An 18,227-nucleotide genomic window follows, 5' to 3' on the forward strand; every position below is an offset into this window, starting at 1 on the left:
CCCCCTGCCCTCTTTGCCCTCTTTTTCCCTGATGCCCACCCCCTCACCACCCTCTGCCCTCATGCCCCTGTACCCTCACACATGACTTGCTCCATCTCCGCCTTCCTCATGCCTACCCCTTCTTTCAAGCCTTCTCCCAGCACCTTCCCCTCCAGCCCCCAGTGCCCTTACCCTCTCCTCTCCTCTCCCAGCATCACCCTGTCCCCCTCCCACTGACATCTCCCCTCCTGCCCTTTCCCTCATTGTCTGCACTTGGCCCCCTGGCATTTGTCTCTCCTGCACCCCTGTCCCTTGGTGCCTTCCCCTTTCTTCTTCTTCTTCTTCTTCTTCTTCTCCTGACCTCCTCCCCTCAGCACAAGCCCCCTCCCCAGGGGCCAGCTCTAGGTTTTTTGCTGCCCAAGCAAAACATTCTCTCCCCCCCCCCCCCCCCCTTCTTGTTGTCTTTTACACCTTTGCATTTTGCCATGGGTGGTTTGTGTTTTTTGTTCGTTCTTGTGGAAGAAAACATTGTCCTCGCTCTGTGTTGTGTTTAAGCAACAAGTAGCCAGAGGCAGTTTTATTACGAGCTGCAGCAAGGGAAAAACTGGTTCGGACGGGGGGGAGGCAGATCTTCGAATACAAGCAATTATGAAGCAGTTTCTATACTGTCCATTAGATATAATAACAATAACAATTAGCCTCCTTCCCATTGCAAACACCAATGGCTAACAGTTATTTAGTTCCACCCAGATGCTCCTTATCTCAAGGTCCCTGCCAGAGTCAGCGTTCTACCCTTATCTCCGTATGGAGGCGAGAGGCGAAGGCAGCGTCTAATTACAGATCTTGCGTTGTCAGGCCACAGACTTAGCCTGACTCTTGCTCTCTTGCCAACAAGACCAAGATGGCTGCGCACACATTCCCTTTTCCTGCCTCCTTTTGTCCCTGCATTTTAGCCTTATAAATAACAAATAGCATTTTCATTTTTGTTTCCGTAAAGGCAAAGGCGCTTCAAGTGCACTCCCCCTTTCGCTCGTTGATGGGTCACAGCAGCCTTTTCCCTGCCCTGTCCAGCCCCTCCCTATGGGCAAGCACCCCTCACTCCTGACCCACAGGAGGAGCTGGGTGCAGGGAACTGTGTGTGTGGGGTGCGGGGGGGAGAGGTACGGGGGTGGCGCAGTGAACGGGAGGCACAGAGCCAGAGGGATGCAGGGATCGGGGGAAGCAGAGTGCAGTGGTGGTACAGAATGGGATGTGGGGAACGGGAGGGGCAGAAGGATCGGGGTCTAGGGGCAGTGCAGGGAATGGGCAGCACAGAGCTGGGGGGGCAGGGAGCAGGGTGCGGGGTGCAAGGGCGGCACAGAGCCAAAGGGTCGCAAGGAAGAGGGAGAGCAGGGGGTCCAGGGTGCAGGGGCGGCGTGGGGAATGGGCAGCACGGAGACAAAGGGGGGGGCTGGGGCCGTAGCAGGACTGGAGCTGGAGGGGCAGGCCCTGGCTGTGCCGTGCGCCGCAGTCAGCTCCCAGGGACACACGGCCAGAGCCAAGCTGCCGTGGCCCTTTGAAATCAGCGGGGCCATGTCACACCAGTGTCCTGGCATCCTGCCCCGCCTCCTCGCACCGGAGGTGCACGCAGGCAGCCCGATGGGAAGAATCGCCACACTTCCCCCTTCCCAACGGCCCTCTGCTCCTCCAACGGCCAGCGGATCGGATGGGGCCACGCCGCCCGTAGTGCAGGCTTCCGCCAGCCCGTCACAACAGCCCACCAGGCCAGTCCGCCCCTGCACTCGCCAGTTGGAAAAATCTGCTCACCGCGCGCAAGTGCATTTGTCGAGCCCTGGTAATCACCTGTCTTAAGTGTATATTAGGAAAAGGAATCTAAAGTGTTGACTGAACTTGTATCAATATCAACTTTCTAGGGCTGCAATGCAATGTATCCCCATACAGAACTTCTATTAGTATACCTTGTGTGGGTTTTCCTCTCCTCTGAAACAAGAGCAAGAATTAATTATCTCAGTGACAACTTGCACATTGCAAAAATGGAACACTTTTTTTGGATATAGATTGGAAAACAATAGTTTGTCAACAGAAATGAAATTGCAAAACTCATTCAGCTTTCACAGCAGTTAACTGGAAAGGGTTTTTATGCCCGAAACAATTTTGGGGGCCAAGTCAATGACTGTTTGCTACCATCTTGATCTAATGAAACCAGGAAAGATTAACAGGCAAAGTGAAGGAGTTTAATATTAGTTTAATATGAGGGGGGTGTTAGTAAAGGTTTTCATTTTTTTTCCCCTCTACTAAAACTAGTACCTGATCGTGCTTGCTTTCTTTCTCTCTAGTTAGTGCTACTTAGTGCGTTAGTACTAGGCTTGGAGACTGAGGCAACAGTTGCTGTTAAACAAGAGCCAGAGACTGTATCTACTCCAACACTATTAAATGTTAGGGTAAGAGCTGACCTATTTAGAGTTTTGTATCCGTAAAATAGTGACGTGAACAATTGAGGAATGCCTATGAATTGTTAGCTCTTTGCCATCCCATCAGTATAATTTAGAATATTCAAAAATTCCTTCCCTACTTTCTCACTAAAACTCATTTCTGAAGGGTTGGTGTGATGTGTGAGAGGGAACAGTTGTTTAAGGAAGAGTCCAATTCCATGTCTTATGAGTACACTTAGAATATAGAGGCCATTCAGCCTGATGCTTTTAGGTATCCTATCTTGTCTTAAATTGGGAGTCTGAGAAGTCTAACTGCATTCAGCAGAATATCTGTTAACATAGATTATCTTGTTCATATCTTTCTGTGTGATTATATGAAGGAGATCAATATCTGGAAGGTAGGGTTAACAGTTGTACAGAAAAAGGAGTTTTAAAAGTCAGTGTATAAATAAACTAACTGTAAAACCATGTTGTGCAGTATGTAAAATTTCTCTACAACCCAAGTGTCTCCACATAGCAGATGTACTTTATCTAGCTGGTGAGATACTTTCTTTCCTCTTCACTTTGGGGGAAAAATCCTTTGGCGCTGGATCTTCCTGTGAAGCAACATTCAATGCATTTTGGAAGACACTTTTTTGTGCAGATTTCCACACCCTGAAATAAAATATTCAGTATCAGTTAGTTGTGTGATGGAAAGAGAATATTGAGAGTCCATAAACTTTAAGAGTAAAACCCCTCACACTGCTTAAATTCTGCTAAAATTGATTCCTCCAATCCTCTAGGTGAGCTGCATATAACACAAGTTTTGCTTTTTGTGTACTGTCACTTTGAGAATCATCATGATTATATTCCCAAAACAGGACAATCTTACATTTTTGTTTTTCTGTTGCTAGCAAACACCGTCAACCACAACCTTTGTGCTGAATCAAATAAATCAGCTTCCAACTTTGGAGACTACAATAGTAATGACAAAAACCACACCTATGATGACTACTAGGCAGACCATCACTGTAGCAAAAATCATTCAAACCAGCACAACTACTCAACCATCAGTTGCAGCACCAGCAGTACGCAATGCCTTGACCACTACACCTTCAAAAGATCGGGTCCATCTGAAAGATCTGCTCAAAAATAATAGTCTTAACAAACTAATGAAATTAAAGCCACCTCTGAACATTGCCCAGCCAGTTGCGACAGCAGCTAGTAAGTGGTTCTTCTTTCCATGTGTGTTTTGTTTCTGAAATCTGGTACTGATCTAATGTAAAAGAGATCTTGGTGGGGATCCTGGAGTAGCAGTATAATAGCATTAAAATTGACTCTAGAAACCCAACACATGTTGGACTTTCAACTTCTCAGCGTTGCAAAAGGAAAGTACAGAGTGGTACAAAATGACTGAATTTTTAAAAACTCAACCCTTTATATTTTTTTAAGAAATGAGACAACTGAAAATATGTATGAGCTTCCCATTTCAAAATTTAACATGGTCATGGGGTGGGGGGGGGGGGAGGTGTAGCAATTTGTTATCTCAACATCAAGAAGATTTATTTGAATCTATGTTGTTGTCTAATCTATTGTCTGTGGTAGGGGAGTACTATCCTTAAACTAGTCATCGGTGTCTGTCTCCTTCCCAAAAATACTTGTGGCAGGTTCACACACTTCTACGCACGGCTTCTTCCTTCAGGGTGGCTTGTGGGGGAAGTCACCGGCTGCTCCGATGCGCCCCCTTTGGGTGAGGGGTTCTCTTCAGGTCACTGCCCTCTGGCAGTGACCACTCCACTTTCAGTCTGTTCCCCCTTCCATCGGGGGGAGAGAGGAGTCCTTGTTCTTGCTTTGGTCCTCCTCCAAGGTCCTCCATACTCCCTGGGTCCCCTAGTTCTTCCCTGGAACACCCAGTTCTGCTGCACCCTCCTGACCTCAGTGGCCCATTGCCAGTCCCTTTCTAGCCCTGTCTCCAGGCAGACTGCAGTTTCCCCAGGCCCCTCCTCCCTGGCCACGGGCGTGCCTCTGCCTGCCCGGTTGCCTCCTGCAAACCTGCCTCACAGTCTTATGGCCTGGGGCTTCCCTGCCTCGCACTCTACCCGCCTACCACAGCTACCTCCTTGCAGCCCAGCCTTTTAGGGCTGCCTCTATGTGAGCCCTGGCCGTGACTGCCTCCTTGCAGCCCTGGGCCTCAGGCTGGGTAGCCTGGGTTTGTTAGACTGAAGCCCCTCTCATTGCAGACAGGCAGGTCCCTCCTCCTCCTCCTAGGATCTGCTCTTATAGCCCCCAGCTGGGCCTCCTTATCTGCCTCAGCTGGGCTTCCCTCACTCCAGTGCCCAGCCCCTTAAAGGGCCAGTGCAGGGCAATGCCCTGCCACATACTACTTAGCAATATTTGACTTCTAGCCATGTTTTTCTAAAGCACCTGTTGGGGAGGGAATAAACAGAAAGCTGTGCGCTTCTTTTTTTAAAAGAAAAACAAAACCCTGTTTGTGTCCTGTTAAAATCTATTGTGATGGTGGCTAATCTTTTATAGACAATTTAGTGGTTCTCCAGTGCGGGTTGTACCTCCCTTAACCGGGACTCCGTGGTCTGGCAACATCCGTGGTCCAGCAGGACTACAGATGTTCCTGGACCACAGAGTCCAGGCATAAGGAGGTTGGGCTGCAGGGCAAGAGTGGGGGAGGAGGGGTGTGACTCAACCAGGAGCCCTGTGTTGAGGTAGGGGGTGCAGCAGGAAGGTCTGGCTGCCAGGCTGTAGCAGGGGGCCAGCAGCAGCCACAGAGCCCCAGCAGCCCCAGCCTGGGGAGCCATGTCTGGGCAGGCAGTAGCCGGGGACAACATAGGCCATGTTGGGAGGGACCTCCCCTTGTTCTGCAAATGCCTTTGTTCGGGGAGCAGTCAGGTCCTGAGGGTGCCAGATGAGGGAGGTACAACCTGTACTCCGTATTTAGGGAAAAATTGTTGCAGGAATAGCTTACATGTTAAGTCTAAAAATATTGGGAGGTCTAGTTAGGTATAAATATTGGGATCCTGTGGCAGGATAATACCTAGAAATTTAACTCCAACTTCACCTTAAATTTCCACAGTAGAACATCAACTATATTTTTCGTAAGTCTTCTATCTGGTGTATATATGTGGATTTTGGTGGTGGTTTTAAATTTCTCCCTCTGATTCCATGTTGTTTAAAAGGGTACATTGTCAACTTAAATGTTAAAAGTAATTTTAGGTACTGCGTTTCAGGAGTGTCTCAGTTTTTGTTTAAAATATTTACATATACTGTATGGGGGAGAGCAACACAAATGATGTATGGCACTTTCCTTATTCAGTTTTCTTTCACTACCTATACTCATAGCTCTGCTTAAAGTAAACCGGTTAATAAATATCTAGTCTTTCATTTTACAACTTAAATGTATACCCCAAATTAAAAAACATAGTAAGAGACCTAAAAAAGAGTCACCGTGGCTTAACCACCATGTGTAAAAAGCATATTTCAAGAAATGGAAGTACTTTTTTCAACATGCATTAACCCCAACTATACGTACAGTATGATGGGGGCTAATTTGGCTACGACAAATCAGGAAAGAGATCTTGGAGTTATCGTGGACAGTTCTCTGAAAACTTCCACACAGTGTGCAGCGGTCAAAAAGGCAAATAAAATGTTAGGAATGATTAAGAAAGGGATAGAAAATAAGACCCAGAATATCTTACTGCCCCTGTATAAAACTATGGTACACCCACATCTTGAATACTGTGTACAGATGTGGTCTCCTCACCTAAAAGATATTTTGGCCTTGGAAAGGGTTCAGAAAAGGGCAACTAAAATGACTAGGGGTTTGGAACGGGTCATATGAAGAGAGGCTAAAGTGACTGGGACTCTTCAGTTTGGAAAAGAGGAGACTGAGGGGGGGATATGATAGAGGTATATAAAATCATGAGTGGTGTGGAGAGGGCGAAAAAAGAAGTTATTAGTTCCCAGAATATAAGGACTAGAGGACACCAAATGAAATTAATGGGGAGCAGGTTTAAAACTAATAAAAGAAAGTTCTTCTTCACACAGTTCATAGACAACCTGTGGAACTCCTTGCCAGAGGAGGCTGTGAAGGCTAGGACTGTAACAGAGTTTAAAGAGAAGCTAGATAAATTCATGGAGGTTAGGTCCATTAAAGGCTATTAGCCAGGGCATAGAAATGGTGTCCCTGGCGACGGATGGCATGAGACAAATGGCTTGATCATTGTCTTCGGTCCACCCCCTCCGGGGCACCTGGTATTGGCCACTGTCGGCAGACAGGCTACTGGGCTAGATGGACCTTTGGTCTGACCCAGTATGGCCATTCTTATGTTCTTATAACTATCTTCATGTTGTAACAGTAGGTAGAATAACTTCAACTTGTTTGAAGATATTCTAAAGTTGATCATATAAACTTTTACGGGTGCCTTACCATAATGGTATGTGCCTAGACTTTTTACAGGACATGTTGTTGTCTAATATAGTAGTAACTTCTTGGTGTATTTTATCAGTTGCTGAAGTAAAGTTGTCCAATATACCTTTCAGTAGTTTGAGAACTGCTTGCTTTTTTTTTTAAACAAACAAGCAGATGGCTTTCTCTTCCCTGATGACCTCTTTGTAGAAACACTTAATAGAACTTGGAAGAATGAAGCTTTAAATGCTTTCTTACTACTTAACATACAATTTTTACTAACTTGTATTTTTATTTCTATTCTTACAAAAGTAACCTGTGCAAGTCTTACATTAAATCTGTTTTTGCTTCCATGTAGTAGAAGCTTGAAACATAGCTCATTAACTAAAGCTTCCACTTTATCTGCCTTTATGTAGATATTTATCTTAGATCTGCACTGTGGTCCTCATCATTAAATTCCACAGGGAGGAAAGTGAACAAATGTGTTGTAGTTGACAATTTAAAACAATTCAGTCCAACATCTTGACTTTCTTACAGAAATAATTGTACAGGTTGAACCTCTCAACCGGGACGCTCTGGTTCAGCAGGACCATGGATGTCCCAGGGCCAGAGAGTCCTGGTGGAGGGCTGGTGGCTGGGAGCCCTGCAGTGGGACTAGAGCCCAGTAGCGGAGCTGCCCTGTGGCAGCGAAATGGAGAGCCCAGCAGTAGAGCTGCTGCCTGGTGCCAACACTGCAGGGGTGGGAGTGAGGGGGCAGGAACCTGGAAGTGGGGACCGCCTAGCAGCGCAGCAAAAAGCCTGGCAGCCCCACTGCCTCCTGGTGGAGCTTCAGCGATGTTTAAGCCCCAGCAAGGCTTGTCGCCCAGCAGTGCAACTGGACCCCAGCAGGGGGGCTGTCCTGTAGGGGTGGAGCCCCGGCAGTGGAGCTGTACGTGCCGCAGCAGCGCTCCCACAGTGGGGCCAGGAGCCCTGCATACGGAGGGGCCGGTGGCAGGGGGAAGCTGGCTGGGAGGTTGGCAGCGAGGCTATGACTGGGGGGGCACAGAAATGACCTTCCCTAGTCCAGCAAAATCCATCTGGGACCAGTTAGGTCTCAAGGGTGCCGGACCAAGGAGGTCCAACCTGTAGTGTTTCAAAATGTGGTAGAGTAAGATCACGTTTCTTGATCACGTTTCTTCCTATTAAATTACCTTGTCTCATGAGAGGGACAATACTATTAAATGGTCTATATGAAGGTGTATTCTCTTTAAGTTACATGTATTGGACCCACATGTCTCATTTTACCATACTGGTTAATCTAAAGATTTAAGTACATGTTGCTCCCTGAGAAGGAGGCAGCAGAACTAATTTCAGGTATGGTCACTGTCATGAATAGGAGCTGCAAAGGAGAGTCTGATTTACCTGCAGAGCCAGGAAAGGGTTAAGCAACTTTGGAGATGATCCTGAGGGAGGGGGCTTTGAGCATGCAGCCAATGAAATGCAGATAAGGAATTTGAAACTGAGAGGGGTTCCCCCCTTTTTTTTGGGGGGGAGGAGAGGAGAGAGGGGCTCTCCCAGGAACAGACCTACTGGGTCAGACCAAAAGTCCATCAAGCCCAGTGTCCTGTCTGCTGACAGTGGCCAATACCACGTGCCCCAGAGGGAGGGAACACAACAGGTAATTCTCACGTGATCCCTCCCCTGTCACCCACCTCAGGAGAAACAGAGGCCAGGGACACCATTCCTACCCATCCTGGCTAATAGCCATTGATGGACCTAAAGTCCATGAATCTATCTAACTCTTTTTTTTTTTTTTTTTAAACCCTGTTAAAGTTGTAGCTTTTGCTGCATCCTCTGGCAAGGAGTTCCACAGGTTGACACTGCGCTGAGTGAAGGAAAAACTTCCTTTTGTTTGTTTTAAACATGCTGCTTATTAACTTCATTTGGTGACCCCTAGTTCTTATAGTGCGGGAATAAGGAAATAATTTTTCCTTATTCACTTTTTCCGTACCAGTCATGAATTTATAGACCTCTATTATATTTCCCCCCCCCCCCCCCCCCCAGTCTCCTCTTTTCTAAGATGAAAAGTCTGTCTCTCTTTAATCCAGTGATTCTTAAACTTTTTAAAACTGAGGAATTTTTGTTGAGCCAAAAAAAAAAAAAAAGTTGGAGTGTTGGGAGACAGTTATTGAGCAAAATAAAGTTGCCTGCCCCTTTAAGGGTGGCCATTTTGAAATCTGTTCTCTGTGGCACACCGCCGAGTCCCTCATGGCACACTGGTGAACACAGTTTAAGAAACACTGTTTTAATCTCTCTCCATATGGGACCCGTTCCAAACTGCTATTCATTTTTGTTGCCCTTTTCTGAACCTTTTCCACTGCCAATATCTTTTTTGAGATTACTCGACCACATCTGTACACAGTATTCAAGGTGTGGGCCTACCATGGTTTTATATAGAGGCATTAAGATACTTTGTGTTCTCTATCCCCTTTTTAATTTTTCCTAACATTCTATTTGCTTTTTTGACTGCTGCTGCACACTGAGTGGATGTTTTTCAGAGAACTATCCACAATGACTCCAAGATCTCTGTCTTGAGTAGCTGTAGCTAAATTAGTCCCCATCATATTGTACGTATAGTTGGGATTATTTTTCCAATGTGCATTACTTTACATTTATCAACATTAATTTCATTTGCCATTTTGTTGCTCAATCACTTAGTTTGGTGAGATCTTTTTGACGCTCTTCACACTCTGCTTTGGTCTTAAATGTCTTGAGCAGTTTGGTATCTGCAAATTTTGCCACCTCGCTGTTTACCCCTTTCTCTGGATCACTTTTATAGATAAGTTGAATAGGATGGGTCCCGGAACAGACCTTTGGGGGACACCACTAGTTACCCCTCTCCATTCAGAAAACTGAACATTTATTCCTACCCTTTGTTTCCTGTCTTTTAACCAGTTATCAGTCCACAGAATGACCTTCCTTCTTATCTCATGAGAACTTACCTTAGAGCCTTTGGTGAGGGACATGGTCGAAGGCTTTCTGGAAATCCAAGTACAGGCAGTCCCCGAGTTACGCGGATCCGACTTATGTTACGAACGGAGCCCTTCCTCTCCCTGGTCTCCAGCAGACCAGGGAGAGGAAGCAAAGCGGCGGAACACGCGGGCAGCGGACAGGGTTGTCCGCTGCCCACGTGCTCCGCGGCTTGGCTCTGCTTTGCCGCCCCCCCCCCCCCCCCCCCCCCCCCGGTCTACAGACCAGGGGGACGGGGGGGCAAAGCAGAGCCAAGCCGTGGAGCGCGCGGTCAGCTGACAGCCCAGACACTTCTGGGATGTCAGCTGGCCGCTGCTCCGCGGCTTGGCTCTGCTTTGCGCCCCCCCCCCCCCCCCCCCCAGTCCCCCTGGTCTGCAGACCAGGGGGACGGGACGGTGGGGCAAAGCAGAGCCAAGCTGCGGAGCACGCGGTCAGCGGCTTGGCTCTGCTTTGCCCCCCCCCCCCCCCCCCCCCCGGTCTGCAGACCAGGGGGACCGGGGGAGCAAAGTAGAGCAAAGCCGCGGAGCCCGAGGGCAGCAGGACAGCCACGGCGCGTCTGGGCTGTCCCGCTGCCCCCGTGCTCCGCGGCTTTGCTCCGGACACCTGTGGTACAGCAGCTGGGGCGCTGCCAGTTGGTCCCGTAGCGCCGCTCTGGGTGCTACTGGACCAACCGGGCAGCACCCCAGCTGCTCTGCCCCAGGCGTCCCCGATTCAGCCACTGCTGAAACTGACCAGTGGCTGACTACAGGAAGCCCCTGCCCCGGGCTTCCTGGAATCAGCCGCTGATCAGTTTCAGCAGCAGCTGACTTGGGGATGCCTGGGGTTCTTAAGTTGAATCTGTATGTAAGTCGGAACTGGCGTCCAGATTCAGCCGCTGTTGAAACTGATCAGTTTCAGCAGCGGCTGAATCTGGACGCCAGTTCCGACTTACATACAGATTCAACTTAAGAACAAACGTACAGTCCCTATCTTGTACGTAACCCGGGGACTGCCTGTATACTATATCCACTGGATCCCCCTTGTGCACATGTTTGTTTGACCCCCTTCAAGAACTCTAGTAGATTAGTAAGGCATGATTTCCCTTTACTGAAACCGTGTTGACTTCCCCCAACAAAATATATACATCCATGTGTCTGACAATTTTATTCTTTACTATAGTTTCAACTAATTTGCCCGGTACTGATGTTAAACTTACTGGTCTGTAATTGCCAGGATCGCCTCTAGAGCCCTTTTTAAATATTCATGTCATGTTAGCTATCTTCCAGTCATTAGGTACCAAGGCTGATTTAAAGGCTAGGTTACAAACCATAGTTCCGCAATTTCCCATTTGATTTCTTTCAGAACTCTTGGGTGAATACCATCTGGTCCTGGTGACTTGTTACTGTTAAGTTTTTCTATTTGTTCCAAAACCTCCTCTAATGACACTTCAATCTGGGACAGTTCCTCAGATTTGTCACTTAAAAAGAATGGCTCAGGTTTGGGAGTCTCCTCAGCTGTGAAGACTGAAGCTAAGAATTCATTTAGCTTCTCTGCTATGACTTTATCATCTTTGAGTGCTTTTTCAGCATTTTGATAGTCCAAGGGCCCCACTAGTTGTTTAGCCAGCTTCCTGCTTCTGATGTACTTAAACATTTTACTATTAGTTTTGGGTAGCTGTTCTTCAAACTCCTTTTTGGATTTGCTTACTATATTTTTACACTTAATTTAGCAAAGTTTATCCTCACTAGGATTTGATTTCCACTTTTTAAAAGATGTCTTTTTCTCTCTCTGTGTCTCTCTCTCTCTGGTTCTTTTACCTGATCATTAAGCCGTGGTGGCACTTTTTCGGTTCTCTTACTGTGTTTTTTAATTTGGGGTATACATTTAAGTTGGGCCTCTATTATGGTGTCTGAAAAGTGTTCATGCAGCTTGCAGAGATTTTACTTTTGTCACTGTACCTTTTAATTTGTTTAACTAACTTCCTCATTTTTGCGTAGTTCCTCTTTCTGAAATTAAGTGCCACAGTGTTGGGCTGCTGAGGTGTTTTTCCCCAACACAGGGATGTTACATTTGATTATATTATGGTCACTATTTCCAAGCGGTCTAGACTCCTTGAATTCATTGAAATGTTTAGGCAGGGAACAATTTAGATAGGCTGTCAGGTTTTATTTTCCTTGTTTGGGGGTTTGGAAATCTTGTCTGAGCCAGTTTTTTGTAACTAAGGATTACAGCCCAGGAATTCTCCAAGTCTATATCAATCCATGGCTTTTAACACCCAGTCATTTTATTATGCTTGCAAAAGTAGTCTTGTTTTAATAATAAAAGCGTTTTTATTTTTCTTATGCTTAACGTGTGTGTGTGTGTGTGTGTGTGTGTGTCTCCCCTTTAAACCTACTTGCCTAAATTACCTGGGAGAAGCAGAGCTCTATTGTTCTGTGCGTATTATCTCTGTTTTCCCAACTCCAAGGAAAACGGAGGTTGGGGCAGGGGGGAGAGCGTTACCTCAGGGAGGGGTTTCCAAGTGATGTCTTCCCTGGAAAAGGGTTTATTTTATATTTTTAGTTACAACTTGGTGGTGGCAGCAACCAGTCGTCTTTCTTTTTGGGTCTCGGGAAACTTGAGACCGGACAAGTTTGTCTCTGGGAGTTAGACAGGTTCTTACAGAGATTATTCTGCTAGCCAACCCCCATATCTACACTTGAAGTGCCGGGTTGGGGAATTGAGTTGTGACAGTGGCAGATTTGTATATAAATATTTGGCTGTTCTTGAGGATGTTGGTGTACCATCAAAGATTTCATATATTAATTTCTAGCTACCATGACTGATGTATAAATCAATACAACAGAAAATGTAAGGAATTACTAATTTCTGTAAAATGTAACATTTCTTGTAGCTGATCTAAGCAATGGTGCTGTAAAGAAGGCAGCTTCTACGAAAGTAGCAAGAATATGGATAAATGATGTAAAAATGGGAAGTTATTCACCTACCATGGTGAGTATTAAGAATGAATGGCTATAGTAGTTTCTTAAATGAGTCCTACATTTGCTCATGGAATCTTCCTAGGTTTGCATAATCTCACAGCACAGTAGATTCTGAAGGAGAGTTTTCTCTGGCTGCAAGAGTGGTTGATCCAAGCATCACACTGCTTTATCTTCAGAGCAGTTTTCCTATGAATTTGGGTGGGAGTCATTTTAAGGTCTGGTACCTTTCACAAGAACCCATTGTGTGTGCTGAAGGGTGTCCTACCTGACCACAGCTCATGTGCAGTTTTTTCACTTGGCTGTAGAAAATGTCCCCCCTCAATTTCCCTGTCATGCAACCCGATACACCACTCCATAGTTTGAGGCTGCTAATATTTCTTCAGCAAATTGGACCAGCCATCAGTTGTATGACAACGTAAACGGTTTCTTTGCTCATTGATATGCTGGGTGTTTAGTGACTAACTAGCACTAATAACTATTGAATTGGGCACTTAAATCTATTTCAATGAGAACTAGATTAAATGAGTTTGATGCGTGATCTTGGGTATGGCACCTAGAAGCTGTCTAGATCTTTGATATTAAAAAGAGCTATATGATGCTGAAGGGTTTTATCTTTAAGGCATGGAGAACATTTTTCTAATTTAAAAAAATACTGCAGGCATGTGTTGTATAGTAGCCTGGACCACAGGAAAACAATAGGTTTTGTCATCTCTTTGAGTTATATTGGATACCACAGTTGTGGTGAATTACATATGCATACTTTCCAATACTTAAGTCACTTGAATCTTCAACCAATGAAAATCTGCAGCAGATTTCATAGAAATATTTACGTAAAGGCCCTCTCCTTTCCAAATTATTTCACAGGTATACATGCTTAGGTACACTCTTAAATGTAGGTTCACAGATGAACATTTGATGCATGGCATGCTGACTGCAGTAAAATGGAATCATACTCTTTCTAGCACCCCTTTATCTGAATAAGAGTTGTGTCCATGGTTATGTACTGCACACTTACACCCTAAGGTTTTGAATTCATGACAAGGCAAACATCCAAATGTAGTGAACCAATGGGAAGCTAATTGAAATTAAAATAAAACTAATGCTAACTGGAATGTTAAATAAACTTTAAAATTGCATATTGTGGAGTAAAAGCTTTATAAAAGTGTTGGTCTACTTGCTTAGTTGCAGTGCTCCACGCTGCTTTGCAGGTTTTCTTTTTTGGCTCACATGCCCTATACTAGTATGGTTTTAATTCTTTCCATTGGAATGCCACGGTCCTCAAAGTGCATCCCTTCGAAAAGAGTATGGCTGCTGAGCCCTTCTAAAACCTTGTAAATGACGCTTTTATTATTCTCTGGTTCAGGTAGTACATTGTTATGGAAACAGAACTAAAATGGGTGTCTGTACTTTAGCTTCTGCTCCACATGCCTGTACGCTTCTGGGCTGTTGAGCATCAGCAATGTATCATTTGACTAATGCAGGTATATTTTTGTTGTAGAAAGTTCCAGAAATAAAAGAAGAGGAGGAACCCGAGGAGGAAGATGAAGAAGAAATGGGTCATGCAGAAACATATGCAGAGTATATGCCAATAAAATGTATGATTGTCTGGTTGCATCCCAAAAACTGAAACTTCTTAAGTGGCTTAATGCCCAAATTCATAACAGAATATGGAGACAGAATAGTAATGCTTTATAATATATAAAAATCTAATAATTTGTTAAAAGGGGACCAGATTTTGCTCTTTGTGGAGAAAATTGCTTACTCTGGCAAGTCAACTTTTGAAAGACACACTCAATTTTTTGAACTTGCCTTTGGAGAGGGGCCTGATACTTGTTGGTTTAGCTTTCTATCAGTAGTTCATTAACAGTAAGTTTTCAAAATAAAATGATTGGTAAGCCAAAACTTTGACTGGGCAATGATATTTTGAATTTGTATCCATCTATGCGCATACGAAAAAAACAGTTGTTCCTGACTACTCAGGACTGAACTGTTGTCTTCATATTAAGAAGCTTTGTCTCATTTAGGGATGTTAAAGACTAGTCGACTATCCAATATCATCTTCTCTCTTCTCCCCCCCCCACCCCCCACCCCCCCCCCCGCCGCCTCTAGATGAGAGGCAGCAAATGGGGGGGGTACTTCAAAGTGGCAGCGCCGCACAGCTGTGCAGCGGCTGCCCCCTTTAAAATGCCACTTCCGTGTTTCAAAGGGACAGCCGTGGAGCCCGGGGTCAGCTGGGGGTGCTCATCGGCATTTCCCCAGAACCTGGGATCAGGTGGGGACTCCCCAGCTGACACAGGGCTTGTAGCGGCATGCAGCTGGGGACTCTTGTGCATTTCAAAGCAGGCATGGTGTGTGCAGCCTGGAGTCCGCTGGACTTCCCGCTGGTCCGGGCTGTATGCGGAGTTCTGCATTCTTCCTTTGACATGCAAGAGCCCTAACAAGAGGAATGCGGAAGTGCCTATCGACTAGTTGATGAACCACATTTTAACATCCTTAGTCTCATTAGCCAAAGAAACCATTTCAGTCACTATCCTAGAACTAAGCACTGGCCAGGCAAGTGTTTATATGTATATTATTTTAAAGGGATGGTCAAATTTGGTCCTAAATTTTATTTAACAGTTTTTATAGAACAAAAGATTAGTAGAAATAGGTCTACCATTTTTCTTCAGGAATAAAATGTCTTAATTATTCTGCAGATTAATAATATAAACTTTGCAACACTAAGAATATGAAAGTGACTTAGACTGGATATTGAAATAGCAGTTATGTGACTGGAACAGTGATAAGTACATTAAATTGCTAAAAATTAAATATTAACCTTTGGTGTTCCTAATGTAGCTTAAAAATTGTTTACAGCATGATTTTAAGCAGTGTTTGACAGGGACTATATCTGTATGCAGTAAGAACCATGGGATTCAAAGGCAAACCCTCACTAAATGTCCATACTTTTAAGGGCAGAAGTTACCAATAAGATCATCTCAGCAGAACTCCAGCATAACACAGGCAATATAATTTCACCCAGTGTTGTATCTTGAAAATTGATGGTTCTTTTGCATATCCGTCCAAAAAATGTTTTGCTCTTCACTGTCTCTTCATCTTAGTTACCTTTGTTTCCACAGTAGGATGTGGCATGGCACCAATTTCCTCCCCTGCTCTTACCCAAAAAAGTAAACTTTATCCTTTTCAGCAGCACTGTAGAAGCCTACTGAGGCTTTTCTTGGTTTTTATTTTTGCTTTCACTGCTGATTTCAATTGAAGAGTTCACTTGTTGGAATAAAGACTTAACAGCTGCGCCCATTATGCTCCATGCACTGGAAAGAGATAATACATTTTTTGAACACTTAATGTAAAATTGCACTCATCAGCAAGATAATGTGCTTAGATGTAATGGATTCTCTGAACACAGGGAATGTAAGATGGTAAATCTTGATCATTCTATTATTGCAGCTCAAAATGAGTGTAAAACAATCTTAGTTTGAGCAATTCAGTACGTTTTAAAAAGAACAGAACAGAAACAGGTTTTCAAATGCCCTTAAGCTCCAATATTGATCACATTGCTGTACTCTTATCTACTCTATTTGTAACTAAATGGTACAATACTTTGAGGGCACAGTCTGTGACCTGCAAAGCTTTTTGGATTTTTTTTTTCTCCTGATAGCCCTCATATGCCAGCATGCATTTAAGTTCTCATGATGTTATAAAAAAATCTTGTATTCTTTGGAGCATGTCTTGGGAAGCACCTTTTTTTTTAATGTAACTTTGGTTTTTGTGGAATAGTGACACCACAGACCTATAGGTAATGTGTGCTAATCACTGACTAAACTGAGCTGCTCTTGATCTGACTTCTATTCCCATGCTCTGTGCTATGAGGGCACAGTTTGACCACCTAGCCAATATAGCAATGTATAAACAAAGAATGGTTGAGGAAAGCTTTTTGTGTGTTCTCAGTATGAAAATGGCAGTGATGTTATCAGAGCAGAGTTAAGTCGTTTGAGGACTTTTCTGTGAGGGAAGGCAGAACTCAAAAGCCAATATTTCTAACTTAAAGGGGATTTTGACACAGCAGAAGTAGATCTTCATGGATGCCTCTTTTTCTTAGAGACCCCATTTCACATATTAAGAGCAGTAGCTGGATTCAAAAAGAGCAAAGGAATTTAGAGTTGTCCTACTGTTGAACCTTGATTAGGCAATTTTGGCAATTTACTGTCTTGGAAGTTTATTCTCAGGGTTTATCTGCTTCTGAAATAACTAACAATAATGAAAGTGTTCTGAACTGTTTAGAACTGCTGTTTTTCTCTCTCTTTCCCCCCCCCCCCCCCCCCCCCATTAGTGAAAATTGGCCTACGGCATCCTGATCCCGTAGTAGAAACCAGTTCATTATCCAGTGTAACCCCTCCTGAAGTATGGTATCAGACATCAATATCTGAAGAAAGTATCGATAATGGCTGGCTGTCGGCATTGCAACTGGAAGCAATTACTTATGCAGCCCAGGTAGGCTGCACTATAATTTTAAATCCTTTATTTTTGTAATGCAAAGGTCCACTGCAGGATTAAACTTTCCTTTTCAGGATCAGCTTGTGTGAAAGTGTGTTTGGGGAGGGAGGTGTGTGGGCTCTTCTGTCTCTGTCAAAATAGATGTGATGGTACACTTTTGAAACTTAAAATGTGTGGGTTTTCCCCCCCCCCCCCCCCCATAGCAACATGAAACATTCCTGCCTAATGGAGACAGAGCTGGATTCTTGATAGGTGATGGTGCTGGTGTAGGAAAAGGAAGGACCATAGCTGGAATAATCTATGAAAATTACTTGTTGGGAAGAAAAAGGGCTGTATGGTAGGTTAACTATTTGTGATAGTATTTAAAGTTTTTAAGCTTTTTTTTGGACAAGTCTTGAATTGTGGTGCATTTGTAAATGACAGCAAAAGACCAATTTTGTATGTTTCTTTGTTTTGTATCCAGGTTTAGTGTGTCAAATGATCTGAAATATGATGCGGAAAGAGACTTGAGGGACATTGGAGCAAAAAATATTTTGGTTCATTCATTAAACAAGGTGTGGAAACTTTACTATGTATAGTTGAGGCAAAACTTTATGCATGTTTGAGATGTGCATGTTACTGTCTAAAGTCATTGTTTTATGTTGAAACAAACAAGATTAATGGTGATCATTCAACCTATTAAATATTAACAATGAAAGGGAAAGAATGCAAGCCAAATATCTACCTTTAAAGGGGGAACAGAAGGCCTAGGGAATTCTAGACTAGTCAGCCTAACTTAAATACCTGGAAAGATACTGGAACAAATGATCAGTTTTGTGAAGACCTGAGGGATATGGTTAAAAGGGATAGCTGACAGGATTTGTCCAGAACAGATCATACCCAAACAACCTAACTTCCTTTTTAGATAAGTTTACCAGCCTAGTGGATGGTGGGGAACAGTAGATGTGATATAGC

The 18,227-nt window shown here is 44.3% G+C and overlaps 1 protein-coding gene and 1 long non-coding RNA gene across 6 annotated transcripts in view; both read left to right on the forward strand.

Annotated features, from left to right (window-relative positions):
* LOC142823550 (uncharacterized) overlaps window positions 1-18,227 on the forward strand; it is a 227,144-nt gene that overhangs the window by 39,980 nt on the left and 168,937 nt on the right. The window lies entirely within an intron of this gene.
* Window positions 1-18,227, forward strand: part of LOC102449197 (protein strawberry notch homolog 1-like) — a 95,746-nt gene that overhangs the window by 16,585 nt on the left and 60,934 nt on the right. For 4 of the 5 annotated variants that reach the window (XR_012898734.1, XM_075914761.1, XM_075914759.1 and 1 more), the window contains exons 3-9: window positions 2,316-2,420; window positions 3,305-3,614; window positions 12,692-12,789; window positions 14,278-14,374; window positions 17,110-17,270; window positions 17,477-17,610; window positions 17,737-17,827. Coding sequence is in view for 4 of the 5 variants with exons in the window: in XM_075914761.1 (XP_075770876.1) it covers window positions 2,316-2,420; window positions 3,305-3,614; window positions 12,692-12,789; window positions 14,278-14,374; window positions 17,110-17,270; window positions 17,477-17,610; window positions 17,737-17,827 (996 nt within the window). In the remaining variant the exon portion in view is untranslated. The remainder of the gene's footprint in view (window positions 1-2,315; window positions 2,421-3,304; window positions 3,615-12,691; window positions 12,790-14,277; window positions 14,375-17,109; window positions 17,271-17,476; window positions 17,611-17,736; window positions 17,828-18,227) is intronic. The other variant, XM_075914758.1, reaches the window with a different exon arrangement.

Source organism: Pelodiscus sinensis, unplaced genomic scaffold, assembly GCF_049634645.1.
Source record: "Pelodiscus sinensis isolate JC-2024 unplaced genomic scaffold, ASM4963464v1 ctg43, whole genome shotgun sequence".
In the NCBI taxonomy this organism is placed as follows: Eukaryota; Metazoa; Chordata; order Testudines; family Trionychidae; genus Pelodiscus; species Pelodiscus sinensis.